The sequence below is a fragment of the Carcharhinus amblyrhynchos genome, chromosome 12 (assembly GCF_965287045.1).
Source record: "Carcharhinus amblyrhynchos chromosome 12, sCarAmb.v2.hapA, whole genome shotgun sequence".
NCBI classification, from domain to species: Eukaryota; Metazoa; Chordata; class Chondrichthyes; order Carcharhiniformes; family Carcharhinidae; genus Carcharhinus; species Carcharhinus amblyrhynchos.
In genome coordinates, this window is record NC_137335.1 from 58,723,461 (window position 1) to 58,748,141 (window position 24,681).

The 24,681-nt window shown below is 39.6% G+C and overlaps 1 protein-coding gene across 3 annotated transcripts in view; it reads left to right on the plus strand.

The window, feature by feature from the left end:
- Nucleotides 1-24,681, plus strand: part of eml4 (EMAP like 4) — a 264,862-nt gene that overhangs the window by 210,803 nt on the left and 29,378 nt on the right. For all 3 annotated transcript variants that reach the window (XM_080200602.1, XM_080200601.1, XM_080200603.1), the window contains 6 exons: nucleotides 2,936-3,087; nucleotides 4,651-4,776; nucleotides 5,607-5,738; nucleotides 6,681-6,748; nucleotides 12,335-12,423; nucleotides 16,302-16,399. In XM_080200602.1, the coding sequence (XP_080056728.1) occupies nucleotides 2,936-3,087; nucleotides 4,651-4,776; nucleotides 5,607-5,738; nucleotides 6,681-6,748; nucleotides 12,335-12,423; nucleotides 16,302-16,399 (665 nt within the window). The remainder of the gene's footprint in view (nucleotides 1-2,935; nucleotides 3,088-4,650; nucleotides 4,777-5,606; nucleotides 5,739-6,680; nucleotides 6,749-12,334; nucleotides 12,424-16,301; nucleotides 16,400-24,681) is intronic.

The following is a 24,681-nucleotide window of genomic DNA, read 5'->3' on the forward strand; positions in this document are numbered from 1 at the left end:
GTAGGGTGTTAGCGTGGATAGAGGATTGGTTGTCAAATAGGAGGCAGAGAGTGGGGGTTAATGGGTGCTATTTGGATTGGCGGTTGGTGACTAGTGGAGTGCCCCAGGGGTCGGTGCTAGGGCCTCAGCTATTTACCATTTATATAGATGATCTGGAGGAGGGAACCGAGCGTATGGTGTCGAAATTTGCTGATGACACCAAGATTGGTGGAACGGCAACTTGTGTGGAGGGTGTGGAGAGTCTGCAGAAGGATCTAGATAGGCTGGGCGAATGGGCCAGGAACTGGCAAATGAAATTTAATGTTGGCAAGTGCGAGGTGGCCCACTTTGGTAGGAATAATGGTAGGAAGGACTATTACTTATGTGGCGAAAAACTGCAGCATGCGACGGTGCAGAGGGACCTCGGGGCCCTTGTGCATGAGTCACAAAAACCCAGCCTGCAGGTGCAGCAGGTGGTCAGGAAGGCAAATGGGATGCTGGCCTTCATAGCGAGGGGGATTGAATATAAAAGTAGGGAGGTCTTGCTGCAGCTGTATAGGGCTTTGGTGAGGCCGCAGCTGGAGTACTGTGTGCCGTTTTGGTCGCCACACTTACGCAAGGATATTTTGGCCTTGGAGGGAGTGCAGAGGAGGTTTACTAGGCTGATACCGGAGTTGAGGGGGTTGAGCTATGAGGAGAGGCTGAATAAACTAGGCTTGTACTCGTTAGAGTTTAGAAGAATGAGGGGAGATCTCATTGAGACATATAAGATGATCAATGGGATGGATAGGATAGAGGTGGAGAGACTCTTCCCGCTCAGAAAGGACAGTAGGACTAGGGGGCACAGCCTCAAGATAAAGGGGGGGCGGTTTAGAACGGAGTTGAGGAGGAACTTCTTCACTCAAAGGGTGGTGAATCTCTGGAATTCTCTGCCCGTTGAAGTGGTGGAGGCTGCCTCGCTAAATATTTTTAAGACGCGGGTTCATGGGTTTTTGATAAGCGAGGGGATTAAGGGTTATGGGGAGAGGGCGGGAATGTGGAACTGAGCCACGACAGATCAGCCATGATCTTATTGAATGGCGGGGCAGGCTCGAAGGGCTAGATGGCCTACTCCTCCTATTTCTTATGTTCTTATGAATAATTTGCCGGGTGTTAGCGATGGAAAGATGGTAGGAGTGGAGGGCCTGAATGACATTATTGTTACTAGAGAGGCAGTGCTCGAATGACTGGAGGGATGGATTGTGGACAGGTCCCCAGGACCGGATGGAATGCACCCAAGGGTTCTGAAAGAAATGGCGGAGGTGATAGTGGATGTCTTGATGATTATTTTCCAAACGTCGCTGGATTCCGGGGAAGTGCTGGAAGATTGGAAAACGGCTAATGTTACGCGGTTGTTTAAGAAGGGTGGCAGGCAAAAGGCAGGGAATTATAGGCCGGTTAGTTTAATGTGTGTTGTAGGTAAAATGTTAGAATCCGTGATCAAGGAGAAAATAGCGAGGCATCTTGAGGAGAATTGTTTGATAGAGCAGACGCAGCACGGCTTCGTTAAGGGGAAGTCGTGTCTGACGAATTTATTGGAGTTCTATGAGGATGTGTCTAGGGCGGTGGATAGAGGAGAGCCGGTGGATGTGGTGTTTCTTGATCTTCAGAAGGCGTTTGATAAGGTGCTGCACAAGAGGTTATTACAGAAGGTCAGGGGGCATGGAGTTGGGGGTAGGGTGTTAGCATGGATAAGAGATTGGCTGTCAAATAGGAGGCAGAGAGTGGGGGTCAGTGGGTGCTATTCGGATTGGCGGTTGGTGACTAGTGGAGTGCCCCAGGGGTCGGTGCTGGGGCCTCAGCTATTTACCATTTATATAGATGACCTGGAGGAGGGAACCGAGTGTATGGTGTCGAAATTTGCTGATGACACCAAGATTGGTGGAACGGCAAATTGTGCGGAGGGTGTGGAGAGTCTGCAGAAGGATCTAGATAGGCTGGGCGAATGGGCCAGGAACTAGCAAATGGAATTTAATGTTGGCAAGTGTGAAGTTGTCCACTTTGGTAGGAATAATGGTAGGAAGGACTATTACTTACGTGGCGAAAAACTGCAGCAGGCGACGGTGCAGAGGGACCTCGGGGCCCTTGTGCATGAGTCACCAAAACCCAGCCTGCAGGTGCAGCAGGTGGTCAGGAAGGCAAATGGGATGCTGGCCTTCATAGCGAGGGGGATTGAATATAAAAGTAGGGAGGTCTTGCTGCAACTGTACAGGGCACTGGTGAGGCCGCAGCTGGAGTACTGTGTGCCGTTTTGGTCGCCGCACTTACACAAGGATATTTTGGCCTTGGAGGGAGTGCAGAGGAGGTTTACTAGGCTGATACTGGAGTTGAGGGGATTGAACTATGAGGAGAGGCTGAATAAACTAGGCTTGTACTTGTTAGAGTTTAGAAGAATGAGGGGAGATCTCATTGAGACATATAAGATGATGAATGGGATGGATAGGATAGAGGTGGAGAGGCTCTTCCCGCTCAGAAAGGGTAGTAGGACTAGGGGGCACAGCCTCAAGTTAAAGGGGGGGCAGTTTAGGACGGAGTTGAGGAACTTTTTCTCTCAAAGGGTGGTGAATCTCTGGAATTCTCTGCCCGTTGAAATGATGGAGGTTGCCTCGCTCAATATATTTAAGACGCTGGTTGATAGGTTTTTAATAGGCAAGGGGATTAAGGGTTATGGGGAGAGGGTGGGAAGGTGGAACTGAGCCACGACAGATCAGCCATGATCTTATTGAATGGCGGGGCAGGCTCGAGGGGCTAGATGGCCTACTCCTGCTCCTATTTCTTATGTTCTTATTAATGAAAATTATTAGGAAATCTACATAATAACTAAACAATGTTTAATTTACCATCATTACTGTGCTCTTGCTAGTGCTTAAAAAGTGTTTTAACTTGTCACTTGCATTTGGTTCTGTTCATTATTTAGGAGTCTATCAGATCAGCAAACAAATTAAAGCACACGATGGCAGTGTATTTACCCTCTGCCAAATGAGAAATGGAATGCTGCTTACAGGGGGTGGAAAGGATCGTAAAATCATCCTGTGGGATCATGACCTCGTTGCAGAAAGGGAAATTGAGGTAAATCTGTGCTGCAGTCTAATAAGATTGTAAAAGCATTTAGTCATTTTCAGTTTTTAAAAAAATATTAAGTACACTGAAATGTTTGTTCCCGAACAAGCTCTCCTTTTCGTAAGTGAATTTTCAGCTAGCTTCAGGCACTATGAACAGGTAAGTCTGAAAAGTAACCTGTTGAATAAAGGAAAGACTCAGGGCGGGATTTTATGGCTCTTCCCACCAGCGGGAAGTTCTGGTCCCGCCAAAGATGATCCCATATGAGCTTCCTCAGTGGCAGGGTGTGCGAGCCACACAAAACGTCATAGACGTTGGGGATCAGAAGATCCCATCAGTTGTAAGCCACCTCAGCCATTGGAAAACACACTGCGCAGGGCCAGAAAATGCAATCTGTTGAGAATACAATGCTTTGAAAACTTCAATCATTACTTAACTTTCAGCAGGAAAATGTTTTCTCCTGGACTCTCTTTCTCTTAGAGTGATACCAAATGTACTTCGACAGCACCTCCCAGCTCTGCAGTCTCCACTACTGCAAGCAAGAGCGTCAATATTCTGGGAGCATCACAGTGCCCAAGTATTAAGGCTTCCTAGCATAGATATATTGTCACCATTTTCCATCATCAATATTTTGGGCTTTCTCTAGAAAACACTACTTTGGAGCATCATTGCCAGGACAATTGCAGAGTTCATTGAGTAGGCCCAACACCATCTTCTCAAAGCAACTTGGGATGATCAGTAAACCCACCATGCAGACTCATAACGTACATAGATGTAGGCACGTAATCTAGGTCAACATTCCCAATTCATCACTAAGGAAGTATAACAAAAGCACAGTCTTCCTTTGATGTGGATGGCTAAGATCCCAGAGTGCTATCAAAAAAGAGCAGGGCATCATTCCACACTCAATAAACTATTAGGAAACAGATTTCTTGCTTCTTTATTTCATTTGTCTTTCTATGACTTTGGTGTGTACAGCTTGCCTGCTGTTCATGCATCTTTAAGAATTATTTGCAACCTGATCATCATCATTTCCTAGATGTACACTATTCCCAAGTAATTGGTTGTGCAACTGAGTTGTTTCCTGAATGCTCAGTCCAGCACTATGCTTGCGAAAGATGTGGGTCAATTCTGATTTTTTGTCAGGAGATGCGTTCTTCAAACTTGCATCTGGCTAAGAAGGGGAACTGTTTATACAGGAAATCTTGAAGAGAGCCACCATCCTGCTATGTCATAACTTGACACTTTGGCTAGTAATGTGCTAGAAAGGCCTTAAAAATGATCTCTTTAGAATGTGCTTTCAGCTATAATAATCTGAATTTAGATTTAAAGAGCATTTCTGACTAAGGTGATTTGAAAGAACATATTTACGATTCTAATATCACTTCTGAATGAAATTATATATTAGTGTATGTGTTTCAATCACCTATTTAGCTGAAATGGAGGGTATATCACTTCTTCAATGGTTTAAGAATTTGTTTAATGTATACATAGTTCAATATGTTACTGGAGTGGTGCCACAGTGTGTGTATTAAGTGCAGTTCAGTGTCTAATTTTATATTGTTGGTCTAGGTTCCTGATCAGTTTGGAGCCATTCGAGCGGTAGCAGAGGGGAAGGGGGACCAGTTTCTGATTGGCACATCGCGCAATTTCATTTTAAGAGGAACATTCAATGATGGCTTCCAGATAGAAGTACAGGTGAGTGAAGTTTCATTTAAATAACAAGGTGTTATTTTGCTATGGAGGTGGTGTTTTTTGTAGGACAAGCTTGAGTGTGAGAGAGAGATTTTTCTCACAATGTTCTGAATAAAAATGCAGATGGTTCAAACTTTTGAGCCTACCATAGAAGTTTTATGCCATTTTGCACGTTTTAATTGTTATTGCAAATTAGGTTCACTAGAACTGGGTTCAGTTCCATTAAAATGTACTTAGTTTTATTTCAAAAATTTTTACTTTAAGTTATTGATCAGTTATTAAGTATTTTATGACATGCACTACTTATACACAATGCTCTTGCTTACTTTGTGTGTTTTAGTATAGAAAACTCAGATGTGAACATGTTGCTTTTGATAAGACCTTAGCTAATATTTCAGTGTTTCTTGATGAACTAATCAAATCATTCACAAGGTTTTTGAAAAATAAATTCTGCATTTTTCCTCATCATCTTGATTTTTAATGTCCAAAATAAAGATTTTAACAATTGAAACTATTTTTAAAAAATTACAGATTCCACCATTAATTATAGTAGTTTACTTTTTTGTCCTAATTTTTTCATATTGCACAATATATTTTAGCTGCAATATGCGCAACATGATAAATGCAAATAACAAAACTCATTTGGTTCTCTGAATTGGAAATAATTTGATGTAGTGAATAAATCTACATTGTTCACTGCAGAAGCTAAAGGGACCTCTTCTATTTTGTGTCTTGCATATTATTTTTAAAAATTAAAGCTGTAACAGGGAAACATATAAAATTCTGACTAGATCAGATATTGATTCTAATGCTCTCTGCTTGAATTGTGGCAGGGTCACACAGATGAACTTTGGGGTCTCGCGACACATCCTTTCAAGGACCTTTTCTTGACTTGTGCCCAAGATCGACAAGTTTGCTTGTGGAATTCTGTGGACCACACGCTTGAGTGGAACAAAATCTTGGATGTAATTATTTTCTGCATTCTCAATTTTGTAAAAATGTGAGATTGTGCGTATCAATTTTTATAAGCTAATTACAGATCCAATGTCACGGGGAGGGATAATTTTTTCTGCAAAATCTGAACCTTACAAAAGTCTTTTAGTACTAATTCCCCAATGTGAATGGGTCTGACTAACAGTTATGATGAAACAATATTGGAACAAACAATGCCATACATTGTCTTTTGATTTATTATTATGGGATTATTTTAATTATGGGTTGTTGTAAGTCTGTTGGGTTGCCTTTGTATGAAGTGGCATTCAACTCTTCCGAGAAAAACAAGTTTGTTATATTGACATACCAATAATGGGAATTAAATGAGAAATTATGAGCCCAAACAGTGGGATCAGTTTTAACGAGATGTCAGCGTACAATGTCGGAAAGAGCAGTCCAAGCACTGGACGTTACCCAGCTATTATGGGCATTGGTTTTTAACATGGATTTATGCAAGAAATGATTTTTGGTGGTGGCTCAAAAGCAGCAATTATTGGTCAGATTGATTGTAACCATATTGCATTTCAGGATTTTTTTTTGCTGTACAAATGGAAGGTATAAGCTTCTAGATAAAACATTTTTACAATTATGAGGTTTATAAGATTATGTTTTGAGACTGTGGGTGGGATTTGCAGTCCCTTGCCACTGGCTGGATCTTCTGGTCCTGCGGAGGTTGACCCCACATAGTAGATCCCTCAGTGGCCTGTGTCTTTAATTTATGATTAAGTGAAGAGGTCATGTGACCTGTTCTCCTAGATTTGAACCAGCATCAACTTTCCTGGTTTCGAAATTTGATTGCAACTCTGGCCTATTTGGTACAGAATCCAGGTGCTATAGCTAGGAAACTTAAAGATTTGAGAGAATGCATTAAAATTATGAACAAAGATATAATAATTTCTTTGGTCTTTCTTTAGGAACCAGGCCATTGTGCTGAATTCCATCCCAGTGGTGTGGTTGTTGCTATAGGAACACATTCGGGCAGGTAAATCTGATTGTGTGTGTGTGTGTGCGTGTGTACGTGTCTCACTAGAACAGATAGTTATAAACTCCACTGTTAACACTGAACTCAGATATTTTGCAACTGAAACCTTTATACACATGTCTGTGCTAGCACTGTTTCATTAAAAATGGAAAAAAAAGATAAAACTGAATAAATTTATTAACATAATAGATCAGATTGTTGACAGTAGTTAATTAGTTAGAGTGTGAACTCTGCATTGGTCATGTTACTGATATGAATTATATAGACTACAATTAAGATACTTTAGTGTTCCTGGAGCAAAATTGTTTTGTTTATGACCTGCAGCAATTTTCCAAGCAGAAAGGTAAAGTTGCTGTTTCAACTGAAATACTTTTGTTACCCTCCCTGGGCAATTATTCTGTGTGTGAGTAGCTTGCTCAGACTGTTGTTGTGCAATGCAACCAATCTACAGTCTAATCTATTTATGATATAGTGAGCGGTAGTAGGTTTTCTATTTCATTACATTTCCTCTTGACAGCAGCAATAAAAGGCATAATGATTGAATGTAAGATTAAAGTGAAAACCAGTACCCTTACAAAATGTTGCAACTGAAAAAAAGATGGCAGTTTTTAATTGGTGTGACTTCTGAAAGCTTTCATGAACTCAGGGAAGTTACTATCTGTACTCAGATCATTGACTTGTTTTAAGGCTTTCAAAGAGAATAGGAAGAAAGTGTAAATCTTTTCACAGAGAAAAAAACTGCTTTGGATCATTTTGCATGTAATAAATTGTGACACATGAGAAATCATAACTAGTTTTTTTTGTCTCGCAGTCAGGAAGCCACAGAGAACTTCAAATGCTGGGTAGTGCAGCTCTATGAATTTTATGTGGTTTGGCATTTGTGATTCTGACAATACAGATTAAAGAATATCCATATAATGATGAATGATTCAGTTTGTGGGTCTGGGCAGGGTAGAGAAATGCTGACAAGGGCTGGTCATATCCTGAATTTCATTATTATTTCAGTGCAGTGTAAAATAACTCCCTGGTTATTGTATTGGTATTGAGAATTTAAAGATGGGTAAAATCTGTTGAAGTATTAAATCTCAGCTTAAAAAAAACTTAATGTTGTGATATCTTAATTTAGTTAGTAGTGAAAAGAAAGAGTGCATCATTCAAAACACGTTTTGCTGTGATAGTTGGAGGTCTACAAGTAGAACTTTATATAAATGTTTCATTTCTTCTCAGAGTGTGTCATACAGTACTCAGTATGACTTACTACTGCATCGAGTTTGGAATACCATGGGGAAAATAGTTCATGCGTATTTAAACTTACTCGGGTCTGGAATGTATTTAAGTAAAGATCCATTAATTCAGGCCGTCACATGCCTGGAAGGGTCAGAAAACTGGGGCAAGATATATTCTAAAGTGAGCCTGAGGAAAGACATTTCTAATATAACTGATGTTTTGCTGGAGGTTTGTGGTCTCAATCACTTGTAAAAAATTAATAGTAGGCTTTCATTAACATTGCAACTAAGTTACTGTGAAAATCCCCTAGTCGCCACACTCCAGCACCTGTTCGGGTCCACTGAGGGAGAATTTAGCATGGCCAGTGCACCTAACCAGCATATCTCTTGGACTGTGGAAGAAAACCAGAGCACCTGGAGGAAATCTGGTCAGACATGGGGGAGAAAGTGCAGAATTTGCACAGTCACCAAATCCAGAAATCGAACCTGGGTCATAGAATCATAGAATCCCTACATTGCAAAAGGAGGCCATTTGGCCCATCGAGTCCGAATCAACCACAATTCCATCCAGGCCCTATTCCCGTAATCCCACATATTTACGTTGCTAACCCCTCGACACTAGGGTCAATTTAGTGTGGCCAATCAACCTAGCCCGCACATCTTTGGACTGTGGGAGGGAACCCACGCAGACACAGAGAAAGTGCAAACTCCATTCAATCAGTGACCTGAAACTGGAATTGGCCCCTGGTGCTGTGTGGCAGCAGCGCTAACCACTGCGCCATCATACTGCCCTTGCACATAATGCTATATTTTGACTGTTTGCAAACAATTTTAAAAGATTTCCAAGTAAGGGCAGATGGAAAAGATTGAGAAAGAAAAATTGAACGGTCATTGTGTACTAAACTTTTTGAGCAACAGAAAGCTTTATTGTGGTTCTCATCAATAGTTATATACTTTTCCTTAAAAAAGCTCCAGTGTTTGTCTAAAACTAGTATTGTTTGCCAAACCAATTCCTTCCACACTAGAGGAAGTTGCAAGGAATGAATAATAGGAAAATTAATATGTGTAAAAGAAGTTATGAATGATATTACATTAAAAAAGAGGTTTATAATACCGTGAAAAATAGGAGCAAGCCTAAGGGTTGGGAAAATTGTAGAAACAGCAAAAGATGACCTGGTAATTGATAAAAGAGGACCAAAAATAGGAAATAAGAATAAACCAGCAAGAAACGTAAATGTAAAAGTTTTAACAAACATGTAAAAAGGAAGAGAGTAGCAAAAGTAAACACTGACCCCTTTAGAGGCAAAGATCAGAGAAATTGTAATCAGGAACAAGGAAATGGAAAGATGTTTATAAAAATATACTTGTATCTATTTTCACAATGGAAGGCAAAAAGCTGCAACAACGGTGGACGTATTGGTTCTGGTTTTGGTTCTTCCAAAATTCAGCGCATCCTAGAACGGTCCTAGTAGATTGGGGGATGGCAAATGTAACATCACTCCTCAAAAAAGGAGGGTATTACAAGCCTGTTATCAGTCTGTTATCAGACACGATATCAGTCATGAAAAAATGCTGGACTTTATTTTTGAGGAATGAACAAACCACTCAATATGTTTAGGCAGAGTCAAAATAGTTTGGTGAAAGGAAAATTGTAACTATCAAGTTTTATAGAGATTTTTTAGACTGTAACTAACAACAAATAAAGGAGAACCAGTGAATGTTAGTCTGTTTGGATTTCCAAAAGCTATTCAACAAGGCGCCATGTAAAAGATTATTGCACGGGATAAGGGCTCATTGGGTGCTGAGAACTGAACTATTTGCAATTTACATTAATGCCCTATTTGAAAGTGCCAAGATTAATATATTCAAGTTTGCTAAAGATACAAAGCTATTGGAAATGATAAGGTGGATACAAAAAAGCAGCAAAAGGATATTAACAGATTAAGTGAGTGAACTAAAATAACGTATCAAATTTGGGGAAATGTGAGGTAATTCACTTCAACAGAATAGAAAAACAATTTTTTTTAAGTTGAGAGAGATTTTTAAATGTTGATATTTAAAGATTTGGATGTCTTACAAGAAAGCAAAGTTAAAATGACAGTACAGCAAGCAATGTGGAAGGCAAATGGTACATTGTTCTTTATTACAAAGGGGTTGGAGTAGAAGAAAAAGGAAATCTTGCTACAGTTGCACAGGGTCTTGGCGTGACTCCATCAAGAGTACTGTGCATAATTTTAAGTCTCCTTGCCTGCAGGAGAATGTGTTTTTACTACAGGTGATGCAATGGAGAATCATTAGATTGATTCCTGGGATGGGAGGATTGTTCTATAATGAGAGATTGAATAGAATTGGCTTATACTGTCTAGAGTTTCAGGGAATGAAGTGATCTCATTCTATCTTGTAAGATTCTGAGGGGACTTGGCAAGGTAGATCCTGTGAGGTTGGTTTTCCCTTGTTGGACAGTCTAGAACTAGGGGTCACAGTCTTAGGATAAGGGGTCAGTTTCTTCAGTGTGAGATGAGGAAGAATTGTTTTATTTGTGAATCTTTGAAGTTTCCCACCCCAGAGGTCTGTGGATACTCCACCATGGCATATGATTTAAAATAAATATAAAATGCAGAGATAGATAGATCTTTAGACTCTTGGGGATTGGGCAAGAAAGTGGAAATCAGATGAAAGATCTGCAGTGGTCATATTGAATGGTGAAGCATTAAAGGTACTATATAAATATAAGTTGTTGCGTGAGTTTCCAGCTACGTAGTACTTAAAATTCCTACAGTGCAGATGGAGGCCATTCCCCATGCATCAAGTCCCCAAAAGAACATCTGATCCAGGCCCACCACCCTTGCACATCTTTGGACTGTGGGAGGAAACCAGAGCACCTGGAGGAAACCAACGCAGTCACGGAGATACTGTGCAAACTCCACACAGACAGTCACCCAAGGCCAGAATCAAACCCAGGTCCCTGAAGCTGAGGTAGCAGTGCTAACCACTGTGCCATCTACTGACTCTCATTTAAATCTCCTTGACAAGGGGAAAGATGTGAGTGAGAGTGCCTACTTTACCAAATCATTTCTGTGAACAATTTTGTAAGTTAATGAAATACACTATCAAAACCCTGGCGAAATACACTATCAAAACCCTGGCAAAATACTACACATGCTGCAAATCTGAAATACAAGCCAAAAGTAGTGAAAATACTCAGCAAGTCTAACAGCATTTATGGAGAGAAGAGAAACAGAATTAACATTTCAGCTCATGTCCTTTCATCAAATCAGGGAAAAGTTAGAAATGTGATAGGTTTTAAGCAAGTGAAAGGGGGAAGGAAGAGAAAAAAAGAGAATGTCTGTGAAAGAGTAGAAGGGCCTTGTGCTATTAACTCTGTTTCTCTCTCCACAGATGCTGTTGGCCCAGCTGAGTGTTTCCAGCATTTTCTGTTTTTTTTTTAAACTTGATTTGATTGGGAACGTGCTTGATGTAATATCAAACCCACCTCCACTAGGATCCCTCCACTGGGATCTTTTATATAGTTTCTAGCCATTCAAGTTGGGATTTGCCTTTGGCCTTGTTAGGTTTGTTTTATATTGTTAAACTGAAATTGCTTACCAAGATGCAAAAGTATTCTTGTAACTGCACTATTAAAGGTGACTCAGTCTTTTTAAAATCATTTTAGTTTGGCTTTTTAAAAACTTATTTTAACTTATGGCAATCTACATTTTATAGACTTCATCCATGATTTTAATTTACTCTTATTCTAATAATTGCATTTGGCAGTTGGGGGTGAATCAGAAATTAATATCCACTGAACTATTGGGAAATGTTTCCAGGCATCCAATTTTCAGACACTGTTTTTATTGTTTCCTCTATAGTATTTCATTAAATGTTGAAAGTTTCATAGTCATGGCCAAGAAAAGCATTGAAATCTGTCAAACTGATGGAGAACTTTGGAATATAATCAGTGGGAAAGGAGTGATTGTCAAAAGTATGCCTTCACACAACTTGTCCTTTCTGAGAAATTTAAAGCAATACACCTCAACATTAGATTCTTTGGCTGACACTCAAGTAGCGCAATCTGTATGTATAAATTAAACTTTCTTTCACAATTAATGACAAAAGGGCAGGCATTTCTCTTCACTTTCAGGCTCAGCCCTGTGTAATTCAAGTAGAATGTTGACATTGCGCAGCTAAGTATGCAAAAGTGCTAATCAGAATGAATGATCTGATTAAAGGTAAAACTTAAAATGACTAATAGACTAAGGAAGATGTTTCCGAGAAAGAATAATATTTATTGATGCAAATGACAGTATAAATGTTTAAGTGGCAATGAATTTGATTTATTAATATTCTTCTTGTATAACAGGTGGTTTGTTTTAGATGCTGAAACAAAAGATTTGGTTTCAATACACACGGATGGAAACGAACAGCTGTCAGTGATGCGGTATTCTCCAGGTAATTGAAGTTGCCTTATCTTTGTTCCAATCAATGTACTATAAAACATTCAAAATGCTATGTTGCAATCATGAACAAAAGTGATGAGTGTAGTTTGTTTGGTGATGAAAAGTTCCCAAATATTTTCCTGTTCTTTTGAGCACTCACTGATGATCAGGGCTGATTGGCTCTGATAAACTCACTTCTAATCAGAGGGAACCAAAGGTGCAAATTGTAGCTTTGACTGATATAAGCGCTTGCCTTTCTCAGTTGAGCATTTGACCAGGTTTAGGCAGGTATATAATTCTGGAACAAAGTATTGCTTCTCAAGAAGAAAGTAAAATTGGCAGTATCAGACACACCCTAATCTTATCACAAAATGTCTGTTCTTGCAAAGGCGGCAGCATCACCAAACCAAATTTATCTTGCACTCCCTGATTATGTGCTAATATGGAAGGAATCCAGAATAGGAGTGAAAATATAAACAAATGAAATAGGCTAGATTTTACTTTAAATGGTAACTATTCCTTTATATAGTTGTGACCAATTTACACGGCATATTTGCCTTTCTGACTGATTTTCCTAATAGCCTGTTATAGAGGTGCGCACAGCATTAATACTAGACGGCAGTGAGATGGAGAGTTCAGTCCAGAAAATTTTTATTTCAAAAGTAACTCTTTAAATAAGCAGAGCAAAACATGAGTTACCTGCTTTGATATTTTGGAACCAGGAATACTTCTATACTTACTATTGGATTATAATGTATAATGGTTTGTATCATAGATTTCTAGCAAATTTTCATGAGTAAACTGGCATCAGCAGACATTTTCAGTACATATTTTCAATATAGGTAACATGATCCTGTTACCCAGTATACACCCTCTGTTTTATATCTTGACAACTGTTTGCTTTACTAGAAAGTTCCACGTATGCATTGTGCACACGGTCTTTAAATTGTCCATGTGTATTGGCTGTATATCTGAATGATGTTCTTTGTCCAGAGAGTGTTGGTCTCATGATCCTTACTGCCTTGGTGATCGCTGCATTTCCATTGCATTTGCTGGGGACTTGTGGATCTCTGGGTTTGATGGTAGTTCTGTACTCAGGCCGGTGAAGTTCCTTCTACCTGACTGCCTGATTGTTGTGAAGGAGCAGCTTTGCTAACTGAACACCTATTCCTGCAGTTTTGCCTGTATGTCTGGTTGAGATTTTTCAAATCCTGCTTTGAGTTGCATCTGTGGAATTGTGGGTCATTCTTCCCTCCTGGTACCTTTGTGTTGATCCTTGAAATTTGTTTGTTCAGAGCCCTCACAGTTTGGTTCTTTGAAGACTTGAGTTTATCATGCATTTTCACTGGTATGGACTCGATTGGAATTTTGCCCTTCAACTCTTCCAGTTCAGTTGTAATGTGAATGCTTTCCCGTGAAACTTTAACTTTGGTTCGTTCATTTCCTTGAATTGATGTGGTTGGCAACCATCTTATGGTTTACTTGAGTATCTCTCCCTCTGGGGTCTCCTGTCTTCCTCATACTGGAGTCTTTTGTTGCCCTTCCTCTGTAGTCATTTGTCTGGGGAGGGACTACCACAAAGTGTCTACCACTCTAAATACAACAGTTGAGTAACGAAAAACATGACAGATTTTGAAACCGTTGAATGAACTTTTTGAACCCTGAGTGTATGTTACATATGAACGATGTGTATTCAACACTGGGATTACTATTTAAAGGGCATCTTGAGGGTGACCAGCCCAAGCTTTAGATTTAAGAGTGACTGTTACACTCCATCTGAGACTCAAGATCTTGCTTCTTGCCATTGAGTTGGACTGTCAAACTAATATATCCTCTCAGTATTGTGCCATCATATAACTTCAATCTTATTTTTGAAGGTTTCATTTTCAGATCACCAGGTTGAGCCACATCTCTCAGATCTGTGAAAGTCAAGATGGTGCATGATGCACCTGTGTATATCTGACACTTCTTGTTCATTTGATGCTCTCCTTCTGTGATCATCATTGTAGCAGCTACGAACCATTTGTCACCTATAAATTTGACTAAACCAACCTGTTGTATCATGTATAGTTTTTTATCTTGTCTGCTAAAATCTCTTTAGTGACCATGTGTATCAATTTGTTTTATTTTTTTCTGGCCGAGCATTTGTTTGTGAAATGATTTTGCTTTTTGCAGTTAAAACACTGTTTTCCCCACACTTTTCGTATGCAGGCTGTCCTCTGCAGTATTTTTATCCTGCCCATTGTCTTTGATTGCTCAGCTCTTTTGCCTTGGACTGTCTTTCAGCATAATGTATCTACTGGTCTGCTCTGCCTTACATGTGTTCTAGCTTTTGTTTCACAATGTCAATTGCTTTCTTTAGTGTTAACTTCTCATCTTTCAGCAGACTTGCTTTCACTGAGGAGTCTTTCATGCCAAGGACCAATCTATCTTTAATTAGATCATCTTTTAACTGTTCAAATTCTCGTGGTTCTGCTAGCTGCATTACTGCCATGATATACTGCCTAGTGATTTTGCTTTTACCCTGAATTTTAGTGTTAGAACATAAGAACATAAGAAATAGGAGCAGGAGTAGGCCATCTAATCCTTCGAGCCTGCCCCGCCATTCAATAAGATCATGGCTGATCTGAAGTGGCTCAGTTCCACTTTCCTGCTTTCTCCCCATAACCCTTAATTCCCTTGTCTGTCAAAAACCTATCTACTTGTGACTTAAATATATTTAGCGAGGTAGCCTCCACCACTTCGACGGGCAGAGAATTCCAGAGATTCACCACCCTTTGAGTGAAGAAGTTGCTCCTCAACTCTGATCTAAACCGCATTCCCCCCCCCCCCCCCCCCCCAAGGCTGTGCCCTCTAGTCCCGCTATCCTTTCTGTGCGGGACGAATCTCTCTACCTCTACCCTATCCATCCCTTTCATTATCTTACACATCTCTATAAGATCCCCCCCCTCATCCTTCTAAACGCCATTGAGTACAGACCCAGTCTATTTAGTCTCTCTTCGTAGTCCAACCCCCTCATCTCTGGTATCAGCTTAGTGAACCTCCTCTGCACTCCCTCCAAGGCCAAAATATCCTTGCGCAAGTGCAGAAACCAAAACTGCACACAATACTCCAGCTGCGGCCTCACCAGTGCCCTGTAGAGTTGCAGCAAGACCTCCCTGCTTTTACATTCTATCCCCCTCGCTATAAAGGCCAGCATTCCATTTGCCTTCTTGATCACCTGCTGCACCTGCAGACTGGGTTTTTGCGACTCATGCACAAGGACCCCCAGGTCCCTCTGCACCATAGCATGCTGCAGCTTTTCGCCCTTTAAATAGTAATCCCAGTGTTGAATACACATCGTTCATATGTAACATACACTCAGGGTTCAAAAAGTTCATTCAACAGTTTCAAAATCTGTCATGTTTTTCGTTACTCACCTGTTATATTTAGAGTGGTAGACACTTTGTGGTAATCCCTCCCCAGCAGTGTTAAAAGCATAACTACTCTTGTCACTTCAGGCTTCTTAATGAAGTTTCTTGCAATTTCATAGTTTTGCCATTGTAATTGGAAAAATTGCCAGTTTTTCCATGCATCATTTTTCTACTAGACTGGAAATGGGATTGGAAAATTTACCATAGCCAGTTTTGCTCATTCAGTAATTTACACACAATCTTTATCTGTGCAACCCACAATAGATGAGAAGCATGTGAATATATAGAGGGAAAATGAATTTAATCATTTCAGTAAATTGCTTATTATGTTATTCAAACTTCTGCAAACCAGTTGTAGTATAATATTCAGCAGCAGCTCGTCTGTCTTGTATATTCCCTCGGAGCTTGTTGTGCTGAAAATGTGTGGTTATAATTTACTAATGTATGTATAGTTGAATGCTTCTTATTTCATTTACAGATGGTAATTACTTGGCAGTGGGGTCCCATGACAATTTTATTTACATCTACACAGTAGCTGAAAATGGCAGAAAATACAGCAGACAAGGAAAATGCACTGTGAGTGAGTACTAAAATGTTTAATATGAAGTGGAATTAATGAGAAATATGGACAATTATTGATCTCTCACAAAGTTGGCTCTTTAAATACATAGACTTTCAGACAATGCACTTCTAATTATCCTTTAACTTTGCTTATAGGACTATCGTTCCAAAAAATCTACACACATTTTTATCCAATTGACTCAGGAATGCAAATATAACACTTAGATTAGAGCAAGTATAGGAAAATGTCTTCCTGTGTTGAACTTTTTTATGCTTTCAGATTGCAAACCATTCATGTTGAAAGAAACGTAAAAAGCTACAAGAATATCCAATTTTAACCTTGCCCTACAAAATGTTGAACTAACTTTCAGTTAAGAAGATGATTACATTTACAATCAAATTATCACATGTAATGTTGAACATACATTCCACGTTGTTTGGCTAAATACATGTAGACCCCTGTGATTTGTATTTTAATCCCTTAGAAGTATATTTACCATTAGATGCAGACAAACTATGATCATAACAGCTGTGAAAAACTGTTGAGGGAGAAATTAATTAATATTTTTATGATACAGCTTTTCAGTGCCAATTAAGTACTTTGTAAGGTGCTATAAACATGATAAATTGATTTTGAGAAGTTTTAATCATTGCAGCACAGAAGAAAGCCACTCAGTCCATCAAGTCCATGCCGACTTTTTGTAGTGCAATCCATTCATTTCCATTCCCCCAAGTTCTATTCCTGTTGTCCTGCAATTTTGTTTCCCTCAAGTCCTCATCCAAATTTCTTTTGAAATCATTCATTGTCCCTGCCTCCACCACCTTTGTAGACTGCAGGTTTCAAATCATTGCCATTCGCTGTATAAATTAGCTCTTCTCTCATCATTGTGCATCTCTTGCTCAAATCCTTAAATATGTGTCCTCTCATCCTTATACCATCAGCAAATGGGATCTGCTTTCCTATGACTACCTTATCTAAATCTGTCATAATTATGTACACCTTTATCAAATCTCACTTCAACCTTCTTTGTTCCAATGAGAATCACCTCAACTGCTGCAACCTAAGCTTATAACTAAAATCCCCCATCCCTGGAACTATTCTGTTAAATCTTTTCTGCACCATGTCAGATATCGGCACAATGCTCTAGTTGGAGCCTAACTGCAGTTTTCAAAGGTTCAGCATAACTTTTGTATGCAAGATCCCATATGTTTTGATTACGCTCTCAGTATATCCTGCCGCCTTCGAATCAATGCTCGTGCACACCCAGGTCCCTATTTTCTGCACACCCTGTAGAACTGTGCCAGATTTACCTTTCCATCCTATTTACTGTATTATATATCTTCACAAGCCTGTTCAGTATTTCTTACATTACTCAGTCCATGAGCATTTTGAGTCAGTCTTCTACTATTTCTATCTTTACACAAGCCTGTTCAGCATTTCCGCATAACTGAATCGTCAAGCATTATAAATCAGTCATCTGACTTAAATGTTTTCCTTTCTCTGTTATCAGAGCTGATCATTCAAGGTGTGCCCTGACAAGAGCACTGTAGAATTTAAACATGACTTCCTCAAAACTGTCCACTATTAGTTTATTCTGTTCGGTCCATTTCTCCACAGTTGAATCTGCCTTCACCACACTCTTGGGCAGTGCATTCCAATCCTAACCATTTGCTGCATAAAAAATGTTTTTCTCATGTGACCATTGCTTCTTTTACCAATCACCTTAAATCTGTGCCAACGAAAGCAGTTTCTTTCGGCTCTGTCTAAATCCTTCATGATTTTGAACACCTCTATCCAATCTCTACTTATGCCTCTCTTCCAAGGAGAAAGTCCCAGCTTCTCCAATCAATTCATGTAACTGAAGTTACTCATCCCTGGGCACTCTCGTGAACCTTTTTTTAAATTAATTTATGGAATATAGGCATCAGTGTCTACATCAGCATTTATTGTCCGTCCCTGGTTGCCCTTGAGAAAGCAGTGGTTAGTTGCCTTCTTGAATCTCTACAGTCCTTGAGGTGTAGGTGCACCCATAGTGCTTTAGGGTGAGATTTCTAAGATATTGACGCAACGACAGTGAAAGAACAGCAATATATTTCCAAGTCAGGGTGGTGAGTGACTTGGAGGAGAACCTCCAGGCGGTGCTGATTCCAGGTATTTGCTGCCCTTGTCCTTCTGTATTGTAGTGGTTGCGGGTATGGAAGATGCTGCCTAAGGAGCCTTGGTGAATTCTTGCAGTACATCTTGTAAATTGTACACACTTCTGCCACTGTTTGTCGGTTATGGAGAGATTGAATATTTGTGGAAGGGGTACCAATTAAGCGCGCTGCTTTGTCCTGAATGTTGTAGAGCTATGTATGTTGTGGACCTTCAGTGTTGATCACACTCAACACTCATCCAGGCAAGTGGAGAGTATTACATCACACTCCTGACTTGTGCTTTATAGATGGTGGACTAGCTTAAAGTACTTTCAAATCAAAGTCATAAGTCACATCTGATTGAAACAAGAAAATACAAAATGTTACGTCTACATCATCCAAGCAATAGAGCTCCTTAGTCTTTTATCAGAATTATCAAGCCCTATTTTACATTATGCTTTTATACATATTTGTTAAATTGATTGGTATTAATGTATTATGGGTTCAAACTTTGCATTAATTTTGAACCATTGACATAAATATAAAATTTAGCTTCTTTGTGTACAAAGTCTTTGATTTTCATAATTTTGTTTTGGAATGGAGACATGCTGGTGTCAGTATAATTAAATCACAGCCTACAGGAACGTCCTACTATACAAACTGCTGTGCATACTCTATAACACAAACTTTCTTTTTCTTTATTTGTTATGTAGGAGTTTTTATCTTTAATGAACACTCATTGTAACTACACTGTATAGTTCCTATAACCCACAAATTATGAGAACTGACTCATTTATATTGTTGTTATGCTTATTGTAGTTAAGTTTAGTTTTTAACACAGGATTACAGTTTTAAAATGGTCACATGTTTGAAATGTTTACAGTAAAATTAAAATGGTTAATACAGATTTAACAGATTGAGAAAAGAAAACTCCAACAGCTACTTTATTTACTTCTCACAAGTCAACACTTCATTGAGACATTTGCTTCCACAAAGTAAGCACTTCTACAATTTCAAGCTGAAATAGGCTATTAGCTGCGGTCATACAATTTCAAGAAGTGACCATGCTTGTGATTAAATATTCTTGTCCCAAGGATCAGTCAGAATCTCTCTTTCCATCTCCAGGATCGCCTTTCAACAATTAGCAGGATCCTCAACTGCAGTATATATCTCCAATGTGTTCAACTGTTTATGCCTTTGACTACATTGACCAACCATACTATCCTATGAAACTTCTTTTAATAAACATGATGCCCAATTATGATCTGTGGCCTTTGTTTAAATCATAATTTTCATCCTCTCAGGAAGTTGTCCAGCTTTCTCTTTGTTTTCTCCAGTAATTTTCCATCCTGTTAAGCCAGGAAAAGATGTTTTTGCTGGAACACTGCTTCACCTTATCTTGATTCAAGGCCTGGTCTTCATAATTTAAATACTTGTGTCTCTGGCTAGCCTGTTAAAATCTGTGCTGTTTTCCTTGACAGCTTTTGTTTTGATTTCTCGACTTGAAGTTTATTTTAGAAAAACTGCAGAAGAGCTGTTTCTCGGTCCATGTCAATTAGTTGCGAAGTGTAATAGGAAGCATTTTCAGTCATTCCTCTGAATTCATTTTGCAGGGTGGTTTTTGTTGTATATAGTTAACATTCATAACAACTATTCAGAAAGGAACATTTGTCATTAGTAGAAGCTACTGAAGCAGTTAAAATAGTTACGGCACAGCAGAAGGCCTTTTAGCCCCCATTAAGCTTGCATTAGTTCCCTGTAAAAAAAAACTCCCACTCCTCTACCCTTTCCCAATAGCCCAGCAATTTCCTTTTTCCTTCAGGTGGATATCCGTTTTCCTTTTGAAAGCCAGGATTGAACCTGCCTTATTCAGCCTTTCCAAATTGTAACTACTTGCTACATAAAAAGCTTTTTCTCATGTCACCAATGGTTCTTTTGCCGATCGCTTTAAATTTGTGTCCTCTGGTTTTTTATCATTCCGCCAATGAAAATAGTTTCTCTTCATCTGCTTTCCTAGCCACCTCATGATTTTGAACGCTTCTATCAAATCTCATCTCAAACTCCTTTTTTTCTAAGGAGAGCAACTGCAGTTTCTCTAACATAGACATAACTGAAGACTTCTGAAACCATTCTTGTAAATCATTTCTGAACCCTCCCTAAAGTGTTTGCATTCTTCGTAAAGTATGGCACCAGAATTTGACATACAACTCCAGTTGAGGCCAAAACAGTGTTTTGTATAGGTTTGTCCTAACAATTTTGCTTTTATACGCTATGCCTTTAAAACTAGGAACCCCAAATGCCATTTTATCCACTTTCACAACCGCCCTACCTACTTTTAAGATTTATGCACACAAGTCCCCAGGTCTCTTTCTTCCCATATCCCCTTTAGAACTTATCCTTTATTATTTACTTGCATTCTTTCTACTAAAATGTATCACACTTATCTGTTTTAAATTTCAGCAGCCATATGTCCGCCCATTCCGGCAATCTCTCTGTCCTCTTGAGCTCTGTCACTATTCTACATTTCATGGATCACTTTCAGCATGGAAGGGAGCCATTTGACTATCCAGCCCATACTGGCACTCAGTGGAGCAATTCAGTCAGTTCCAGTCCTTCACTCAATCATCCTACGTCTGCAGATCTATTTCTTTCAAGTGCCCATCAGGTTTTCTTTTGAAATTATTGTTGATTTCCACTTCAGCCACACTTGTGCCCAACAGGTTCCAGGTCATTGCCACTCACTGCATAAAAAAAACTTTTCCTTGCCTTTCTCCTGCATCTCTTGCCCAAAACTTTAAATCTATTTCCTCCCATCCTTATACCACTACCTGATGGGAACACCTTTTCTTTGGCTATTTTATTCAAACCTGTCATAGTATTGTACACTTGTATCAAATATCTACTTAATCTTCTTTTCTCCAAAGACAGCAATCCCAACTATTCCAATCTATTCTTGTAACTAAAATCCCACATCCCTGGAACTATTCTGGTAAATCTTTTCTGCACCTTCTTAAGCATGGTGACCAAAACTGGATGCCTGGATGCAGTACTGTAGCTGGGGCCTAACCAGAGCTTTCAAAGGTTCAGCACAACTTTTCTCTGTACTCAATGGCCCAATTTTGCCATCAGGTTGCACCCATTTTCAGCTGCAAAAACTTGGTAAAGTCGGGCATGAAGCAGGTAGTGTGATCCGTGCCTGCTTCCCAACTGGTTCTCCCTTTACCAAGGCTCGAAAATGGCAGCAATCGAAACCTCACCCGAAACTAGCGCGAGGGCCATTTAACTGCATTTGCATGCATTTGAATTGACTTAATGGGCGGCACTTCCCCCTTTAACACTGTTCGCCCATCCAGAATCGGCATGAAACAGGCACGCACCACAAAAGTCCGAACTGGACGCTGCAGTTAGTGAGGAGGTGAGTGCCAAACATCCAGTGTGATCAGTGAGGGGGAACAGGGGTCTGCTGCCTGAGATCGTTAAAGGGGTGGGGCCTGCCATTGAACTGGGAGGCAGAGGGGGTGGGGGGATAAGGGGGTCCGTAATGTTGTGGGGGTGGGGCAATGTCTGTGCGGGCCAGGGTAGGAATTATCTGACCCGGGAGCGATGCGGCAGGGGAGCCGCATGCTATCAATTTTTTACTGCGCATGCGCAGTTGGAGGCACCAATCAGAGCTGCAGGATTTCGGGCCCTTTGAGCCCCGCCCACAGGCTTCAGCAACACGATTCGGAATTGCTGGTATTTTTTCAGGCAGAGTGCATATGGGGCAGCTGAGAACGGGTAAAAAAGTTGAAGTTGAAACTCTCTGTTTCAAGTCTGCCAGCACTTAAAATTAAAATGGTAAAATAGGGCCCAGTGTCTCTCTTTGTGAACCCCAGGGTCCCATATGTTTTGCTAACCATTCTCTTCAGTATATCCTGCTCCCTTCAATGATCGATGCTCATGCACCCCCAGGTCCCTCTTTTCCTGCGGATTCTTTAGAACTGTGCCAGGTTTACCTTTCCATACTATTTGCTATGATATCTATCTCCACACAAGCCAGTTCAGTATTTTCGCATAACTGAATCCTCAAGCATTATAAATCAATCATCTGGCTTAAATGTTTCCCTTCCTCTGTTATCAGAACTGATCATTCAAGGTGTGCCATGAAACGAACACTACAATTTAAGCATGACTTCTCCAAACTTTTCCTCCACTAGTTTGTTCAGTGCAGTATTTATTTTGTTGATTGCAGCGCGATTGAACGTGGCCATTCTAACTCTTAAATTCCTTTTTTGGAAAATCTGATCTTTATGTTTGTACGTGTAATATAGAAATCTGGATTTTTCATCAGTGAAGCCCAATAAACATAAATTGGTGATTTGCTGCCTTCTCAGTCAGAATGATTAGTCACAAAGGTTAAATCTCTGGCTTTCTTATACAAGAATCCAGCCTGCTTTCAAGGCTCAAATTTCAACCAGAGGAATTTTCTGCAGTTGCCAAATTTTTCACAGAATGGCAATAAGCTGCTCATGATGGTGTAAAAACATTTAACTTTGGAATTCAACTTCTGGATTGCAGGGAAATTAAACTGAATGTAAGATGAGCTGTGAAGTCTTATTAACTGAAGAATTTTGGCATAATTCTTATTAACAGTTCATCATTTGAGCTATAAGAATATCAACTTCATGAGATAAATTACATTTTTGTAATAATGTGCAAATATTGCTTTGGTTTAGGGACTGTCAGTTAATCAGTTAACTTTTGCAATAGGTGTATTAACCATTTTTGATGATTTATTTTTCAATGTCACAGTCAAAGAAGTTACCAAACCAAGTCTGTGATTTGCATGAGAATTCACAGCAGGGGAAACATGAGGCAGAGAGAAGCAGTGCAGTTATGTCATGCATGTTTTAATTAGCAGTTGGCAACATGTCAAGCAAAGAATGGACTCGGTGACCCACATGCTGAATGCCTTCAGCATCACTGGGGACCTCTGGTTTGTGTCTGTGCCACTAAAACCTTCATGTACAAAGTAGTCAGTGGCTTTGCTTGTTCTAATGATCTGAGTGCTTTAAACTACAATTTCTGTAATGCATACATCTGATTCTTGTGCAGTAATAGTTTGCAATCTGTGGATATTAAGGTGGGGAAGAGCTGCCAGAGCTCAGTAGATGCCTGCAATATCTTGTGTCGTAGAAATGGTTGTTCCAAGTCCTTGGTTTCCGTATTGTGCTTCTAATCTCAACTGACAACCGAGTAGCTTGCACTTTCAGATTGCAAGTTGAGGCTTGTGTTGGAAACTACTTGTTACAACTCCTATTTCTGCAATGCAAGTGATTCTCAAACTTTTCTCTTGAAGGATCTCTTGGATTAGTGATCAGAGGTTCCACTCCTCCCCTGTCCCGGCCATATCTAAATTATAATACTATATTGATGAAAATATTTGATATAGAGTAATTGGCAAATTTAATAACTGACACACTGGCACTTCAAATCAGTTCAGAAATCCCTGTTCCAGTGATCAGAGCAAGTCAGCAAAAATAAGCCAACCACTAAATGACCATTTACAATGCAAACCTTTATGCAGCTTTCAGCATTCCTCGTACCTAGTCCCTCCAACCCATTAGCTGACAGCCGCACTGCACTCCTACTTCATGCCAAGCCCATCTCCAGTTATTACTCATTCACCTACTCTGGACCATTTCCTGTGGTCATTCATTGCAAGCCTATAAACAAAAGCAGATAAGCTGACATCATTGATGCACCCCAGTTATTTTGAAAAGCTCCCTCTTTTTAAAGTCTCCGAATCTTACTCAGGATTATATCATGGACCCGCTGGAAAGTCTATGCAGATTCAGCTCTGAGAATCACTGTACTATGCCAAGTTTAAAGCTATTGTGTGACATTGGTGTATCTTTAAAAAATGTTTTTTTTTAAATCATGTATTTTGCAACTATCATAGTTTCAGATTTTTTCATTGTTGCCGCTGGTTGCTAGAGGTCCTTTTTGTTTTGCTCCTTCAATGGCTTAAATGGGCATTTGTTCATTTTTAATATAATCCTCAGGTACTTTCTGGGATTATTTTATGATCCTGCATTGTTCAGAGGAAGACTGGTTGGCAGGTCATGTGTTTTGGATAGTCTTTTTTCTTCATAATGAATTCGAGATTTCACTTTTAATGT